At 37.5% G+C, this 18,721-nt stretch overlaps 1 protein-coding gene across 3 annotated transcripts in view; it reads left to right on the top strand.

Moving 5' to 3' along the window:
* Positions 1 to 6,537, top strand: part of LOC124229527 (solute carrier family 22 member 9-like) — a 28,992-nt gene extending 22,455 nt beyond the window's left edge. For 2 of the 3 annotated variants that reach the window (XM_046644772.1, XM_046644770.1), the window contains 5 exons: positions 1,775 to 1,890; positions 3,136 to 3,350; positions 4,136 to 4,244; positions 4,887 to 5,090; positions 6,409 to 6,537. In XM_046644772.1, the coding sequence (XP_046500728.1) occupies positions 1,775 to 1,890; positions 3,136 to 3,350; positions 4,136 to 4,244; positions 4,887 to 5,090; positions 6,409 to 6,469 (705 nt within the window). In that variant the 3' untranslated portion in view covers positions 6,470 to 6,537. Of the gene's footprint in view, positions 1 to 1,774; positions 1,891 to 3,135; positions 3,351 to 4,135; positions 4,245 to 4,886; positions 5,091 to 6,408 lie in introns of those variants that run through there. The other variant, XM_046644771.1, reaches the window with a different exon arrangement.
* The last annotated feature ends 12,184 nt before the right edge of the window (positions 6,538 to 18,721 follow it).

The raw sequence follows: 18,721 nt of genomic DNA, 5'->3' as shown, positions 1-18,721 counted from the left end.
ATCTTGATTTTTTTACATTTCCTTCTTCCTTTTTGTTTGAGGTATAATAGACATTTAACATTATATTAGTTTCAGGTGTACAACATAACAATTCAATATTTGTATATATTGTAAAATGATGACCACAATAAGTTTAGTTATGACCCATCAACATAAATAGTTATAAAATGTGTTTTTCTTATTATGAGAACTCTTAATATCTACTGTCTTAGAACTTTCAAATATACAATTCAATATTATGAACTATAGTTGCCATGCTGTACACTGCATCCCCATGACTTATATATTTTATAACTGAAAGTTTATACCTTTGATCCCCTTCACCCATTTTGCCTATCCCCTCATTCTCCACATCTGGCAACCACCAATCTGTTCTCTCTATCTATGAGCTTGTTGTTTTAGATTCCAAATATAATTGAGATCATACAGCATTTGTCTTTCTCTGTCTGACTTATTTTGCTCAGTATAATGTCCTCAAGGTCCATCCATTTTATCTCAAATAGCAAGATTTCTCTTTTAGGGCTGAATAATATATATGTAACGTTATCCATTCATCCATAGATGAACACAGGTTGTTTCCGTATCTTGGCTGTTGTAAATAATGCTGTGATGAACATGGGGGTGCATATATCTTTTGAAGTTCCTGTTTACCTTTTCTTCAGATAAATACCCCAAAGTGGAATTGCTGGACCACATATTAGTTTTATTTTTAATTTTTTGGGGAACTTCCATACTGTTTTCCATAGTGGCTGCACTAATTTACATTCCCCCCAACAGCGCACAGGGGCTCCCCTTTCTCTGCGTCTTCATCAACACTGGTTATTTCTTGTCTTTTTGAGGGTACCCGTTGTAACACATGTGAGGTAACATCTCATTGTGGCTTTGATCTGCATTTCCCTAATGGTTAGTGATTTTGAGCACCTTTGCATATACCTGTTGTCCCTCTGTATGTTTTCTTTGGAAAAATGCCTATTCAGATCCTATGCTCATTTTTAATCTGTTTGGTTTTTTGCTCTTGAGTTGTATGAGCTCTGTATATATTTTGCAGATTAACCTCTTATCAGACATATGATTTGCAAATATTTTCTCCCATTTGGCAGCTTGCCACATCTTCTTATTCTTATTCATCTTTTTAATGACAAGGAAATTGAGGCTTAGAGATGTCCTGTTTCCTTCCTCAAGGTATATGCCTAGCATGTGGCAGAGCCATTGTATAATGTCAGATTATAAAGTCTGGGTATAAATCATACAACATCAAGATCTCCCCTGAATTCATCTTCAGATGTAATTCTAGCCATCTCATGCATAGAGGCACAACATATGCCAAGATTTCTCTGAACAACACTGACCCAAGAACCAGAATAAAGGCTCTCAGAAAATTATTCTCCTTTCTGAAAAAAACATTTTCTACTGAGAGCAGCCAGCTGAGAACACCTTTCATGCCCTTCTGGTATAAATGAAGCTGTGGACCGTTATCCAAGCCACTCTTCATTTAGTCCCCGTCCTGATCTAAATTCCTAACCTACATACATGTTTTGATGTCCTTCAGCCAAATTGAGTCTCATGTTAAAATGTCCTTGTTGCTGCATAATTTCCCTCAGGCCCCTCTAACTCCCTAATTAACCTTTCATACCACTTTTACACCTGTCATTGCATCTTCCATGGCTGTAGTTTCCAAAGGACAAAAAGAGAAATCATCTATCTCGTCTTCTGTTGGGGGTTCACAATATCTACCATTTTGTGACAACTAAACAGTTTGCTGTTGTTGTTGAAGGTTTTGAGATCCACCACGCAGGAGGAGCTGGAGGCAGCACAGAACAAACCTCCTGTGTATGACTTGTTCCGCACACGCAACCTGCGTAAAAGGATCTGTGTACTGTCCTTTATGAGGTAGGCTTCACACAGTGCGTGAGGAACTTTAAATAGTGGATACATGATTCTACTTCTTATTTCAAAAATATAACATGCTGTAGGGACAGACTTGAGATAAAACAAGAGAAAGCAATAAAGATAATTGCTATGTCTGGAGGTAGACATATTGTTGTGAAAAGACCAACATAGAACTAACTGTACAGTTAGGAGTTTTGTTATCACATCACTCTACCAGGCTTATCATTGGAGATGAGGTTGAGAACTTCAGTCATGGCACAGAGTTTGACTTTAAGTTTCTTCACTTGTTTGTTTTCATATTAATTGAGAGAAAATTACAAACAGTAAAGTGCTGAAATATATGAAGCTCAATGAATGTTTCCATATGTGAGTATATAACCATCACTCAGATCAGGATACAGAAAACTCTAAAACCCTAGGAGGCCTCCCTCAAGTATCCTTCACAAAAACACTCTCTACCTCCCAAAAAAACTAAGCAAAAATTATAAGCTCCATTATCATATAATTATTTTATGATAATTATTAAATCATTAACTTGCAAGGAACTTGCATATAAAATATACCCAATGTTTATTTTAATCATGTATGGTAAGACACACAGACTCAGGAATGATTGTCATGAAGGAACTTTATACCACAGATCCCTAGAAAGAGGAGGCATGAAACAGCACACAGGGCCATACAGGGAGGCAGCAGGGTCAGTTAGAAGGCCAAAGAGAGAAGGAAAGAAAGAGCATGGATAAGAGACTTTATTGGCTTTTTTTGTTGGAAGGAATGTGAGAAGAGAGTAGGTAACCTGAATTAGATTAGGATTCGATAGTTTGAATAATTTTAGGGGACCCTGAGCTGTACTGGTGATCTGTAGTTGTCCAGTACCTCACCCTGGGGTGATTTAGGGGAGGGGGGATATTGGCTTGGTGTGTGAGTTTGATAAAAGAGATGGTTGGGGGTGTGAGCTATGGATTGTTGGCTTGCATATGAAAGGTACTTTCACAGGGGGGTCATTTGCTATCTCTAGGAATTATCTAGCCCCATAAAAAGCAGACTCTCGAGTATCAAGGCCCTAAATACCAGAGTATCAAAAATACATAAAATAAGAGAATACAGTCAACACAGAAATATTCTACAAATCAGACTATGCATTTATTCTTTACACCTACCCCTAGTTTCCTGGCTCAATATTATCACTTGTAGGACAGAGAATCTAAACCCCATGATATCTTTCTTTCCTCCTGTTCCCCACAGATTTACAACCTTCCTTCCCTATTTTGGCCTGAATCTCCATGTCCAGCACTTGGGGAAAAATGTTTTCCTGTCCCAGGTTCTTTTTGGTGTAGTCACACTTCCAAGCAATTATGTTGCACTTTTGGCACTGAATCACCTGGGCCGTCGAGTCAGCCAGATGCTTTTCCTGTTCCTGCTGGGAATCTCCATTCTGATCACCACATTTGTGCCTGAAGGTGAGAAAAGAGCACACGTTGAAGCACCCAGAGAAGATGTGTTCCTTGCATTCCTCATGAATTGTACTGGTCACACCTATTCAAAGCCCTAAGGAAATGCAGATTAGGTTCTAAAAATTCTCTGAAACCAACCTGAAAGTTCAGCATATATTTTGCCATCAAATTTTTGGGAAAGGAGCTCAAGTTCAATTAAGGTTGGCTCTGATATATGATGTATTCACTATATCCAAGAAGTATCTGGAAACTGGTGCCATTTCCACCAGCTCCACCAGATTGATTGATCAAGAATAATGATCTCCAGCTTATCTATTAACATAGGAGTTCTGTTATTTTGTTCGTCTCTTCTGCTTGACTAGCCCCTTGTCAATATTGTGTAACTCCTAGGTTTTAAACTCTCAAAGACATGGATGGATCTTACACCCTCAGTAATTGCCCACATGACAGTCTTAAGTTCTGTGTTAAGGACGAAGGGGATACAGCACAGAATTAATGGAAGACAGCACCTGTTGGACTTAACTCTGTCTCTCTGTTTCTGGAAAATCTCAGCTATGAATGGAGAGTTGATGAAATAACTCAATTCTTTTATTCTTGTAAGTCATAATATGCAGATAAGTCACATTTACCACCTGATTAGACATTGCACATTTTCTGCTTCTGTGCAGTTTCTCTACCATATATGTTATCCTTGCAAACACCTCCAATAGAGTCTTCTTCAGTTGTAGTTTGAGGGATGCTGATTCCTTCAGCTCTGATTTCCTGAATCTCGCTGGTCTTCTTCTTTCCAGAAATGCAGAGCTTGCGTGTGGCTTTGGCAACTTTCGGTGTAGGAGTTTCTTCTGCTGCCAGCACCAGTTCTGCTACCCATGGAAATGAACTAATCCCCACTGTAGTCAGGTACAGATCTCATGGATGATCTGTCAGGATCAAAATACGCCTTTCCTAGATAACTGACACTTATTGGTGGAGGAAAACTAAGACTGGTTAGTTATCAAAAGGAGGGATGGGCAAAAGGGACAAGGGGGCACATATGTATGGTGATAGATAAAAATTGGACTACCGGGGGTGAGCAGGATGAAGTGTATTGAGGAATTGGTAAACAATAATGTACACCCGAAATTACACAGTGTTATAAACAATCGTAATCCCAATAAAATTACTTGGGAAAAAAAGTAAATGAAAATAGTAATAATAATAATAAAAATTATAGCAAAATATCATCAAAAGCTGACTTTTTGCCCTGAACGGAGATAGATCCTTTTATGTTTCTTCTCATGTAATCTTCTGAACTACATGAAGGGTAAATGTTATGAGTAACAATATTTTTTCAATGATCAAATTGTGTTTTAATGCATATGTGAACTTGAAAAAAATTGCTAGCAAATAAGAGAGAAAATGTCCAAAACAAGACTATGGCATCAATTTCCATGTCTAAACACACTGATGTGCTGTCTCCCATAACTAAAACAAACTAATAAATCACAAATTACGTGTGTGGATTTTCACTAGATTTTTTTGTATTATTGTTTGCACCCGAAGAGCAGTAGCTGTAGGAGTCATTGGAATTGCTGCTAATATTGGGGCAGCCGTGGCCCCCCTCTTGATGATCCTAACGGTGTATTCCTCCCACCTGCCCTGGATCATCTATGGAGTCTCCCCCATCCTCAGTGCCCTTGCTGTCCGGCTCCTTCCTGAAACCAGGAATCAGCCCCTGCCTGACTCCATCCAGGATGTGGAGAATGAGTGAGTAGACCTCTTAGCTGTCCCTTAGGGTTGCTGCGCACTATAGGTCTGTGACGAGGAGGGCAGAACACCATTCAGGGTCATTATCTCCAGGGGAATGTTGAGACCCAGACTATTGCCATGTGGTCAGTGCTTTGGTTCAGCTCCAACCTCATCCCTCCCCCACAGTGATCTCAGACTCCCCCAGCCTCCCTAGATCACACAGATCTGCTCTACCCAGGCTGAACCAGTAGGTTTAGTGGCGAAGAGACCAAAATTAGGTGCCCTAGTGTGACACACACAGCCTTGAAGTTATTTCACAAACATGCACAGATTCAAACACCAGGTTCTCATCCCCTTGTCTCTGGCAGCCCTCAGCCCAGGGAGTGCAGGTAAGCTCTCTGAGACTGCTGGTTCCTGTAGGCCTGTATAATTTGATTCTGATTCTCCGGAGAAACAGAACCAATACGATGCATATATATACAGTGAGACAGAATTATTTTAAGGAATTGGCTCACAGTATTGTGGGAGCTGGCAAGTCTGAAATCTGTAAACAGGGAGGAGCCTGGAGACCTAGGGAAGAGCTGAAGGAAGAAAAGTGTTCTCCATTCTAAAGGCAATCTCGAGGCAGAATTCATTCTTCCTCTGCGGGACCTGTCTTTTTCCCTTAAGGCCTTCAAATGATTGGCTGAGGCCCCTCTCACCTTATGGAGAGTGATGTGCTTTGCTGACAGTCTACTGGTTTAAATACTAACAACATCTAAAAAATACCTTCACGGAAACATCTAGACTGGTGTTTGACTCAATGTCTTGGCACTATTGCCTAGCCAAGTTGACATACAAGATTCACCATCACAAGACCTGAGTCCTGCCCTGGTCACTGACGAATCTGAGGGAGGTCAGGGAGAGGACAAGAGCCCCTCCCACAGCTGACAACATTTCTCAGGGAAAAGTGTCCTGTTGTGCTGCCTGTGAGATTCAGACCAACTGGTTTTCACTGGGAATGAAAGTGTTGAGAATAGAGATTTTAAAATGATAGAGATTGGGAAAGGATTCTAAAACTTTTCTGTGCTTCCCTTTCCTCTTCTAAAACCCTTCTTTCCAATGCCATGGTGTCCAAGGGTGACAGTAGAAACTATGAAAGCTGCTTTCCCAGATCCTGCTTGGGACCTGGGTCTTTCTCTTTACAAGATTTACTCAAACCCCTGGGGCAGGGTTCATGGTTTATAGTAACGCTAGTTGGTGAAGGATAAGCTTGCTCTAAAGAATGCAGGGCATCTGTGTTTATTCCACATCTTTTCATTTTTTATGTTTGTTTGTTTCCTTGTATTTTTACCAGGAGAAAAGACTGGAGGAAAGCAAAACAGGAAGAAATTTCCATGAAAGTGACACCATTTTAAGGAATTCCCGGAGCTAACTAACTGCTGATTGAAGTGCAAAATAAATGGGAAAAATGAAATAATTTATCACAAGGGAAAATTTGTAAAATAAATAAATAAAAATATTTAATGGAAAAATGGTTTTTTTTCTAATTGCAATATTCAATTACTAAGGATAAAATACCTATAATTAATCATAATAAGAAATGTGAAGAAAATCATAACATTTTCAAAAAACTGAGAACGTTTGTATAATTGTGGATAACCAGCATATTTCTGGATAGGAAGATTGATTAGTACTAAAAGTAACAATTTTTCCCCTAATTAATTGGTATAATAATTGATGTAATTATAATGAAAAACTACATACTTTCAGAAGAATTTAAAAAGTAGTTATAGGTTTATCTAGAAATTACAATAAAGTGATTCCTAAAAAGAGGACTATGGAATGAGAGGAGGCTGGCTATCATATAGGGTAGCATATGCTGGACTTTATTATAAATGCAGTAGTCAAAATAGTAGTAGCAGATCCATTTACATATAAAAGGAAATCCAGAAACAGACTATAGTAAATGTAACACTGAATATATAATTTTGGCATCATAAGTCACAGGGCAAAAGACAGGATTATGCAACAAATAGCGTAAATAACCTTTAAAAACAAATGACTAATGATGTGACTTCATACTCTACATCGAAAAATATTCTACTTTAATAAATGTTAAATGGAATAAAAAAACTAAACTTTTCATTATAAAATTTGGATACAAAGTATTGGGATAAAAATGGTTTGAATAGTAAAGCAAATGTCAGAAATTTAAAGGCAGGTGGATTTGAATAATACCCATCTAAAGTCTCTGTTGGGCTAAATCCTAATAACTTGTCAAAGAAAACTAGAAAAATATTTACCAAAATGATAAAAGCAGTTAACCTTTGCTGGTGGACTTTTAAGTGATTGTTACTTTCTTCTTTGTAAGTTTCTGTATTCAAAGCTTAAACAAAGAATATGTCAAATTTTCAAATATTATAAGATGTCAAAAATGAAAGAGCAAATGACAAAATAAAGTTTTAAAAATATACTTTTAATATGTAGAATTCTCATCATATCTACCCCAAAGATAATAAATCAGTAGAAAAAGAGTAAAAAGCAGAACGTGTCATTTTCAAGAGAAAAAGTCACATAGGTCATAAATTTATGAAAACCTGTACACATCCACTAGAAATTAAAGACACAGAAACTCAAATGAAAGACCAACTTAATTAAAGTGTGCTCAAGTCAAGGTTGGTGAGAGTTCACTTTAAATAGAAACTCATTGATTGATGACGGAATTGTAAAATAATTCATGTTAGAGAGCTGCTAAAAACACAGTTTGGCATCTTACCGAGAGCTATGAAATAAACACTCATGAATTCAGCAGCCATTTATCGAGCAGGTAGTAACTACCAAGGAGTGTGGTAAGTACTCTGCACATTAATAAGAACTGAAAAAACAGGGAATTTTTTTGGGTGCTGGAAATGTGATCTATCTTGATTGTGATTATGGTTACATGACAGAATACATTTGTCAAAACTCATCAAATGATAGACTTAAAATTGCTAACTTGTATTTATGTAAATTATAACACAATAGAGATGACCAAATGAAGATGAGTTGTTTGCACACTTTTCCAATGTCTCTTCCACATTTTAAGTGCTGTTAGACCAGAAGGGACAACCAATTGGAGGGCCAGCAATGGACAAAGAGAGGGTTCCCTCTCTGTGGTGGGCAACAGTATCATTGATCCTGCCCCATCTCCCTGAGCCCTGGGTATTTCTGGAGAGCTTGAAGTTTAGTGAGGGAGCTTGTGGTAATTAAAATTCTGGCTCTTAATAAGTGAGAGGAGAATCCTGATACACAACACGAAGTTCTCCTCTTTTCAATTATCTGATGGTAATTAAGAGACACTTCAATGGGATTGCATAATGGCCCTGAGTTTCATGTTGTTCCATGGACTTATCACATCAAGGCTTGACTCTCTTAATCTCTCATTATTAGGTACACAAAGAAGCTAGAATCCACTACTCCAACCCAGAGTCCTCTTTACAGTGGGTCTACATAACTCCTTCCTTCTCAAAGAAAACATAGAACAGACGACCACAAACTGATTCATCACCGTGTGTCACAGGCTACAATTTTTCTGACCAGAAGTAAGGAATTGGAGTCTCACTGACTTTTGATTCATCTTGGCCTGAAAAAGAATTCCTGAAAATCAAATGTGGTTTATGCTTGTTTGGGTTCTTTAAACTGCAAGCAACAGAGCCAGCTAGCTTATACAAAAAAGGAGAGTATTGTGAAAGGATATTGGGGCAGCTTAGAAAATCAAAAGAAGACCTGGAGGTCTCAGGAAAACAGTGACAGGGGAATTGCTGGAGCCTGGGCAGAAGGAACCTGGAACCTTCTGTCTGAAGATGTTAAAGTGACTCAGCCACAACAATTTCCTTCCTCTGCATCTTTTCAGGCAAGTTTCAAATTCTCAGGAGAGAGTTGTTCACTCAGAATGATTCTCCAGCAACCTTGTGTGTGTCCCATCCCTGCCTCCCCAGCCATGAATGATTCATCCAAGGGCAGAGATATGTCCATTTCACTCAAGTTTACTCATAGATGGCCAAGGATAAATGGAACTGACTCTTCTCTGCATAAATGCCATTCTGTCACTCCTGATAAGAAGAATAACGTATTTCTAGGTAGCTATTATGATGAAGGGAACAGCTTTGTCTTTCATATACTTGAGTTTTATACAATCTGCATCTTATGTATTATTACTTTAATGACCCAAGTCACTTTTACATGCTGCAGTTCAAATACCAATGGATGAACATTCTGAGATGTCTAACAATTGTTATATTGCCCACCAGACTAACAGTTCCATTTTGACAGCATCATCATCTTTATCTATATAGGCACCTTCTGCACTTATATTTGACATTTTTGAAATACTTTTATCTATATAAATAAAAGCTACCTTCTGTCTGTGTATAAAAACATCACACAAAACCGATGGATTGATTCTATTAAATTTGGAATTTATTTGGAATTTATTTGGGGAATGGTCTGACTTAAAATATAGACAATTTAGAGGTCCAAAATTTTCTTTGGTAGACCTTTGAAGCATCTCAAAGCCACGGGCCGTCTCACTCTCTAAAGCAGTAGGATCTGAAGCCCAAAGGAACCCAAAGACAGAGAAAACAATGTGATTTCAAGTATAACTGAAAGTATACAGTCATGAATACAATTGCTGAATGATGGGGATACATTCTGAGAAATGTTAGGCTATTTAATGATTATGCAAACATCACAGAGTGTACTTACACAAACCAAGACGGCAGAGCCTACTACACACTGAGTCTATGTAGTACTAATCTAAGGGACCACCATTGTATATGTTGTCCATTTTTGACCAAAACATCATTATTCAATGCATGACTGTAATCTCAGTTTGAAAGGCAGGAAAACAAATGCTCTGAATGACAAGTGTTGGAATTTGAAATCCGGCTGCTTTTCACAGGGCAAATCCTGGTTGGGAGCTTCAGCTTAAGTAAAATCAGGGACTTATTTACTAAAAATGGTTAATGACTTTCTTGAGCAATGCTGGGAAAGCCAGCAAACGATTTTCTTGAGTGAGTGGAAAACATAACAATAAAAATGCTGGTATGTAGTAAAAAAGAAACATAGAGTCTCAGAAAGTTATTGCTGAAGAAAAGAAGAAAATCATCTGGAATTCTCAAAAACTAGAAGTCTTTTTTGTTGACGTTAGGTGATACTTTGGCTTAAGCCAGAAGAGTCTATATTTAATGCAAAGAGAAAGAACATAACTTAAAATGATATGTGAAATGCTAGAATTATATCATCAAAATGTATCCAAAAGGCCTGGGGTATTTAGCAGTGTTATATCATATTTTTGTATGCAGAACAAGACAATATTTTTCAGTAATACCAAATGTGATTTATGTTTTCTCCACCCCAAACACACACCGAGGACCTTTTATTTAATTTCTTCACTTATGCACTAGTGTGATCATACATCCTGGTTTCCAAGGACGGCCTCAGTTTACACTTTTTATGTTGGCAGAATTATTGAGTGTCCACTTTCATTACCAAAAGTGCTTCTGTTTCATTTTTATGATCCTACCTAAGGCTTTTCTTTTCATGGCAAATAGCAGAAATGAATCACTAAACCTAATCACAAGTCAAGTCATCATGTCATAGGAGGGAAATTGTCAAATGAAGCAAGCAAATCTTTACTTTGAGTTAAAAAATCTTTGTCCAAATGTAAAAATGATTTAGGAAGACAGCTTATTTCCCTAGTCCTGTCCTCCATGCCATTCTATCAACCCCAACACTAGCTAAAGATCTTCTGAGCTGGGGAAGGAGTATCTGAGAGAAAATAAAAAGAGGGTAGAAACTGGTGAAGAAATCTGATAAGGATATGTGCCCCACTATTCAAAATGGAGAGAACGGACTCTCTCACTCAGTAGAAAACCAAGGGTATAATGAGGTGCATTTATGTAGAAAATATGAAAAGAATAATAAAACTTACTAACAGTCTCTGTTTTGTTATCACCAGGCCTCAGTGATATTAAATAATGTAAGTGATAAAATCTTCCTACCAACTCATAAAAATATTTTGTTGGTCTAAGTTCTAAACAATTGATGTGGTTACTGTTAAGTTTTAATAATATATCTGTAGGCTTCAAATTAACACATTTTGGTTACTTATTTATTGAATATAAATTCTACATGGACATTGGTTTGGAGAACTCTAGTTACACAGTTGGTCCCAGGCATCTGTGGACCCAGCTACACATTCGTTTTAAAAATAAGTTCATGAGGGTGTTGCCAGCATCATGGTGGAGTGAGTTCTTACCTTTGTCTCTCCCCTCTAAGTTACAACCAGTATGACATCCATTGACCAACCGAAGACTTCCTGCACAGCACGTCAGAATGGCTGAGAGATCCATACATCTATACTACTGAAGATGGGTGGACTGTTCTTCCAGGAGACCGTGGAACTAAGGAGGGTCCACTTAGAATGTAATTGAAAAATTACTGGAGACTCAGGGTGGACTAACTTGAGAGTTAAAAACTCAAGGAGGAGGCAGTCTTAGGGGGACAGCATGCTTTTTTGGAGGCTCGGTAGGTTCTTACTGTGAAGATCCGAGGAAAATCCTCTCTTTATTCCGTTAGGAAGAGGGGCAATGTAACTATTTAGAAACATTCCCAGAGCAAGAGCATCTGCTCTTGGCTCTATTCTCTGTAAGCAAAGCCAGATCTCAAGACAAACTACATAACCAAAGCCTTATCTGACCTGGGGGAGGCAAATACACCAACTCCAGATTCCCATGTTGGGACCGACTGATGGTTTAGTCTGCAATTCCCCATTTGTTTCCAATCAGTCTCCAGATCCCATACTGGGAACTGTTGGTGACAGCCGCAGTTGTCCGTTTTGTTTATAATCAGTCCACAGTGTCCATTGTTTCTGGTTTGCTGGCTCAATACTTTTCCCCAGCACAAAGTTCCCTGGGAATTGTTGGTGGTTACCAGCCAGAGTTGGGCTGGGTCTGATTTAGGAACCACGTGGAGTCTGGGTTTGGACTGGGTCCGATTTAAGCTGGACTGAGTCCACTTGGAGGCTTCAGGTGAATATTAAATAAGGGCTAATTGGTAATGGGAATCTATGAAGGAAAAAATGCCACATAATTGGTGTGCCTGGGTCAAACATTTAAATGCTGTTAAACCACTTGCCACCTCCCAACCCTATGGCAAGTCCCTCGTAGGTATTAGTTTGGTTCAGAGAAATCCGAAGACATGGCTAAAAAAATGAGATCCTCAAGTTTCAAGGAATTGAATGCACCACCTTCTAGCACATCTGTTTATTTTATACCTAAGACCAGTGGTAGATATCTGCAAAAAAAAAAGGGCAAAATTTGACTAGAAACAACTGAGAATTATAATAGTCATTCTAGGGAATAGTCCAATTAGATAAAATCAATGCAGAATCTTAGAAAAGTATCAAAATTAAGCATTGAAAGATTCACTGCAAAAAACTCATAAAAAATTAAAGAGGTAAGAGGTACCTAAAACAAAAGACTTTAAGACTGATGTAACACTGACATGCCACTTACTGCCTCCTCTACTTGAATACGTATATTAGTAATCTGTCTGACTTGCTCTGAAAAGACAATATGACCATAAACTCAGGCTGGCTAAGTTACTGACCTTACAGACACCCTATATCTACCTTTGAAAAAGGACCCCCATATAGGTTCCTACCAATGTTGGCAGTACTCTGAGAGATTCCTGGTAAACTGCTATCTTGTTCCCATAAACAGCCAAGCAGAAACTAAAATTATAGTTAGTATAGTTGTCCAATATTGCCAGTTATATTTACCGTTTAGCTGAAACCTGACATGATATTTACAAGGATTTAATAAATTTATGACCAGAAATTTGCCAAATTGAAAACAGATATTTAGAGCCTGATAGGAATTTTTTGTAGGCTTCTTCCCCTAAGTAAAAATGAAACTATGTACCCAGAGGGAAAGAAACATTCCAACAATAGGTGGATGGATGTGTCAGTCCATTTTGCCAATCCCAACACTTTCCCTATTCATCTCAAAATACTTGTAGGGACCAGCCCTGTTGCACAGTGGTTAAGTTCACATGCTCTGCTTTGGCAACCCAGAGTTCACAGGTTTGGATCCTGGGTATGAACCTACACACCACTCATTAAACCATGCTGTGGCAGTGCCCTACATACAAAATAGAGGAAGATTAGCACAGATGTTAGTTCAGTGACAACCTTCCTCAAGCAAAATGAGGAAGATTGACAACAGATGTTAGCTCAGGGCTAATCTTCTCCACCAAAGAAAAAATAGATATTGGGATATTAGAAATAGATTTGTCCTCTAAATATGCTTCAAAAACTTCATGAATAACACTTGGATATATTCTCTGTGCCTTTGTGATGTAGATTTTCTACCCCCAACTTCACTATGACCTGAGAGTCATTTCTTAAGATGCAATGTCTCTCATCAGAACAAAATAAAAGGAAAGAGAAAGTATTTTGAAATTGGACTAATGAGCAATCTTACAAATCTTCTCCACAAAAATGAGTAACTATAAGGTCTTTTTGAGTCTCTCTGTATGTCTGTCTGTACATCTATATATGTATATTTTGTAGATTTGTGATATTTTCTACCTCCGGATGGCACTGCTAAAATAAATTAGCAAAAGAGCTCTATTTAATTGGGTTAAAGGCCAAGCACTTGTAAGGCTTGGGCATTTTAAAGTTTTCAGAAATATATTTCAAGCTAACCCAAATTCTTTTCAACTTCAAGTGGTCTGGGGAAATGTTAGGTATAAAAACTAGCTTAAGTTGGGTGGTTTAATTAAAAAAATACTTTAAAGTTACCAATGTTGAAAACAATGCACATAAACAACTTTTATCCCATGCATGTTTCCTAGTGAAATTTATGTTATCTCTATTGCAAAACTTATCGGCAAAAAATAACATAAAATAACGGCTGATTTTGTCCAATGTCTCCTAAAGTTTTTGTGAGTAATCTAAATGTAATTGATGGGGATAAATAATTTAGATAGATGTAATTAGGATAAAAGTTTATAGATAAGCTTTTTAGCAACAATCGCATTTTACAGCATATGTACTTAAAAATACCATCCAACATTTTTCTGGAAACTTGAAACTTTAGAGTTTGCTAAGTTAAATTAAGTGATGAGACATTTATTAAATATATAGATCATTTTCAAATAAGATGAAAATAATGAAACATTAATTATTGAAAATAGGTTTATCAACTGTTGGCTTCCTATTATGCAGAAACAAAAGATAAATTTGAGTATATTAGTAAACATGTTTTATGTCACACTGAGAAATTTTCTATGAAAAAGCATGTGTTTCTGAAAATTATAAAAATATTTATAAATCTGCCAATCCTCAGAATGCGAAAAATAAGAGACAGCTCATAATTGTTTATTGTCTTGTTTTTCTCTGAGAAATTAAGGTTTCTAAAGGTTAAAATTTCTAATATGAAGATGCATTTGTTAAGGGAAATGAGAATAATTTTGTCTCAGAATGAGAAGGAGAAAAATGAAGGACAAACTAAATGTACATAGCAAGAAAGAGAGAAAGAGGATTTTTTATTGTGTGATCAGACTGACAAAAATTAGAAACTTATAACGGTTTAAAAATTAACCTTTAATACCAATAGCATACTTGTGTAAAACTAGACCTTAATTTTCTTTTACCTGCTAAAGGACACAGTTTTCTCGGACTGTTATGTCCTCTCCTGATAAGAGATTATAAAAGAAAAGCAAAGATTTAGTGTTTTATCAAAATAATTTTATGTGCTTTATCAGGTCTTTAATTACATAGGTAAAACAGTCTTCTTAATATTAAAAGAATTGTTTTGCTAATAGGTAATTAAATATTGTTTCATGTTGATTTCTGATCCTATTTAGTCAAGCGGCCAGACCTTTTTATACCCTGACAAACTTCCAAAATCAAAATCTAAAACTGAAATCTTTTTGACCTGGAAGAAACCGAGACTTTTCCAGAGAACACTTGGAACATTTTTAAAGATCTATTAAACCAATTATGCTTATTTGATTTGTTAAATTGCATAGGAAGCACTGTCAAATAAGAAGTCGTACTCTGCCTTTTTTCTGTTGTATTTGCATAGGTATATAAGGGTTCCAGAAATTGTGTGAAATTTCTGGAAATCTGATATGCCCTGGTGTGATGTTATTACTTGTAATTCTAGCCATTATCTTAAATGTTGTAGGACATCCTCTGGGAGCTCAATCAAAAAGGGGCGACAAGTAAATGATCTTCTTAGTGCCATTCTCTTACCTTCTGAAATTACTGTCATCAAAATCGAGGTCCACACTAAAAGGACTGAATCTGAGTATCAGGAAAACACCCTAGCTGACTTTCAGACAAAGGCAGCAGCAACAAAATCTAAAAAAATAGTGGCACATGTGGATGAAGTCCATTCTGCTTCTGCAAAAATTGAACCCTCATTGCCAGGCTTTTGCCAGCCTGATGTCCTTCTAACACGGCAGCAGTCTGCGTCTGAATCAGAGAAATTAAGATGGGTAAACAATGGCTGTAAATTAAACAGTCAGGGCTGTGGGAAACACAAGATGACCCCTCCATTCTTCCCAGCTCCCTGGCAACCTCATTTTTCAGCTTTTACATTCTTTCACCCACCATACTGGATTTAAGAAAAATTACTTTTGTCCCCGGAGGCTTCAGACCTCCTCTTTCTGTACTCTTTGAATACCTGCATCTGGACTTCATTCAAGTGCCACTTAGCATGGGTTACCAATATGTTTTTGTTATCATATAATGTTTACTGTATGGTTTGAAGCCTTCTCATGCCACAAGGCTGATGCCTTCACAGTGGCAAAGAAACTGTTAGAAAGTATCTATTCCACTTAGGGTATACCTTTGACAATCTCCAGTGATCGAGGCACCCACATCGCTGGGAAAATCATACAAGCCTTAATGAAAACCTTGCACACTTTTAGAATTATCACTGTTGTCCCTTTCAATTATCAGGCAAGGTCAAGAGAACTAATGGCTTTAATGTTTTTCCACATTCAAACAAATCTTTTCATTTAACATATTAGCAATTTGGTAAGATACACGCTTGTGAAAACACATAAAACATTTACCTTTTCTGTCTATCTGATCTCTCAGAATTCAGAGACAGTCAGTATTGTTTCAATTATATAAATAATCAGGCCAAGTGTTAAGATAAAAAAAATTTTACCGTGCTTATCTTTTGTAAAGGATGGAAGTAATTGCAGAGAGAAAAATTATGTTTGCAACTTTGAAGATATTAGATTCTAGGCCTGTTAATTTTCTCTGAGGTTTTGTAATTAACCTGTAGACTGGGCTCCCCTGGCCTAAGGTATTGTCATTGTTCTTGCTTCTTGCTGACTGCTCTCAGTAGCCCCTCAGGAAAACAAACACACTCTACACAAGATAGTCACTGGCAGACACAAGATAGTCACTGGCAGACAAATGTTTATCGGTATTTCACTTTCTGCTGATCCCTTGTTGTTTCATGCTAGTATGACCAGTTACTGTAAGTCTCTAATATCTTATGCTCAAGCCTATCATCAACAGGTTAAAGAAGCTTTCCAAGGATCTGATTTTAAAGGATCCTGTTTGTCACCGTCTAGAGCCTGATGACGGGACATTCTGGAAGCATCATCAGAGAAAGAGAGCCCTTGAGGCCCATTGGAAGGGCAAAACTGGAAGGCATTGTATAGGATAACATGTATTCTGTACAAATGCTGGAGACCTCCATATCAAATTGACTAGGAAGAGAAGTAGCTGACATTGGTGTAGACTGCTTCTACCCAAGATACCAGAAAAAACCTTCCTATTTTAATTAAACATGAAATCTTTTTCTTCATTTCTTTCTTTCCTTTATTCTCACATTGACCTATAAAAATAATGCCCTCATCTCTACCTCCCAGGTGATTGCTAAGGTAGGTAAACTATGGAATTTAAAACAACTTTTTATATCAGGCTAGGAGAAAATCTAACTGACTCTTGGCTTAAAAAGTCAAATACGACAATTCCTGTGAATGAATCGATTAATAGTGCCACCTCGGTGGATGTATTTGTGCCCCAACAGGGTTTATCTTTGTCTGGTTATAATTTTCCTTGGACTTATGAATGCCTAGATGGCTGGCACACAGCTGGCAATGCCTCTTAGGTTATCTTACTGTGTCCCTCACTGCTCTAGAAAGGACCTACCAGGAGGCATTTATAAATTCAAAATTAACTCACTTTCAGATCCCTATTTCCTCAGTTAGGAGTAAACAGTAATGAGGCTATGATCAGAAACCTCTCCTTAGCTCTTAAAAATATTGAGAATCCAATGCTAAAGCAATAGCTGCCCAAGAAAACTCCTTAGACTTTCTGGTTGCTCTTGATAGTAGGATAGCCCTTGATTTTCTTCCAGCTGAGCAAAGAGCTGTCTGTGCGGTGGGCAACACCACCTGTCGTACCTAGACTAACACTCCTAGAGAAGTTGAAACTCAGTTACATTAGATCATTGAGTAAGCAGTCTGGCTTTAAAGGTTTTACTCCTTCAACGAGATCTTTCTTTCATGGGTTTGAGTCTTAGGGACCGTGGCTCTGAAGTGCAGTTCAAACATTGGGAATTATCCTCCGTATTATAATTATAATAATCTTTCTGGCATGTTGTGTTCTTGCAAAAAGTTTAATTGCATATTTTTAGCTCCGAATAGCGAAGTAATCTCCCTGAGACTGGAATGTCGGAAAGGGAACAAAGAATGACCAACTGAAAGAATGTGAACCAGAAGACACGGCCTGTGAGTAAAACAGGGATTGAGCAAAACAATCATGACCTGCAAGTATCACTCAGAAGACCATGAAAAGCCCTAAGAACTATAGAGGACTGACTGAGTGATGCTAATGCAGAAATTTTTTTTAATCACATCTCTCAGCTTGGCTGAGAGTTTTAATCAAATGGAAGGGATTGTTAAAACAAAGAAATAACAATCCCCAAATGGCTCCTATGACAGCAAACCAAGAATTAATTGCAGTTTCAGGCCTCCCAGGATGTGACCTTTAAACAGTCAATCTGAAATTTCCTGAGTTGCACAAGTTAGGTAACCTGCATGATAAAATCCATGCCAATTCCCTTTCCCCCAATAAAGATGTTCTGGCTGAAAATAACCCTATCTTTTCTTTTGCTAGTTACTTCCTGACCTCACCCTCCTTCCTATAAAAACTTTCCATCTTGTATGCCTCCTCATAGTGCCCTTCTATCAGCTGGATGGGACGCTGCTTGATTCATGAATTGCTTAAGAAAGCCAATTACATCCTCATATTTACTCAGTTGAATTTTGCTTTTTAACAGATGGTATGTGAATTATATCTCACTAAAGCAGTAAAAAGAAATTTTTAATAGATGTTTTGTGCAAATTAATAATGCTATGACATTTTATCCCATATTTTCTCTTCATTTCTTCCCTGGCATATTGTGCATGTACCAGAGAGCAATTTTATGAGATCTGAGTGTAATTAGTTACTTATTCCTCCCTTACTCACTGGACTTTAGAGTCATGAAGACCTTGTCTGACATAGTGCTATATTCCTAGAACTAGCGTAGAAAGGGTTCCCACAAATGTTATCTGGATGAATCAATAAACCAATAAATATAAACCTC

This window comes from Equus quagga, chromosome 17 (assembly GCF_021613505.1).
Source record: "Equus quagga isolate Etosha38 chromosome 17, UCLA_HA_Equagga_1.0, whole genome shotgun sequence".
Taxonomy (NCBI): domain Eukaryota; kingdom Metazoa; phylum Chordata; class Mammalia; order Perissodactyla; family Equidae; genus Equus; species Equus quagga.
Note: the sequence above shows the minus strand (reverse complement) of the source record. Positions and strands in the feature narration are given on the sequence as shown.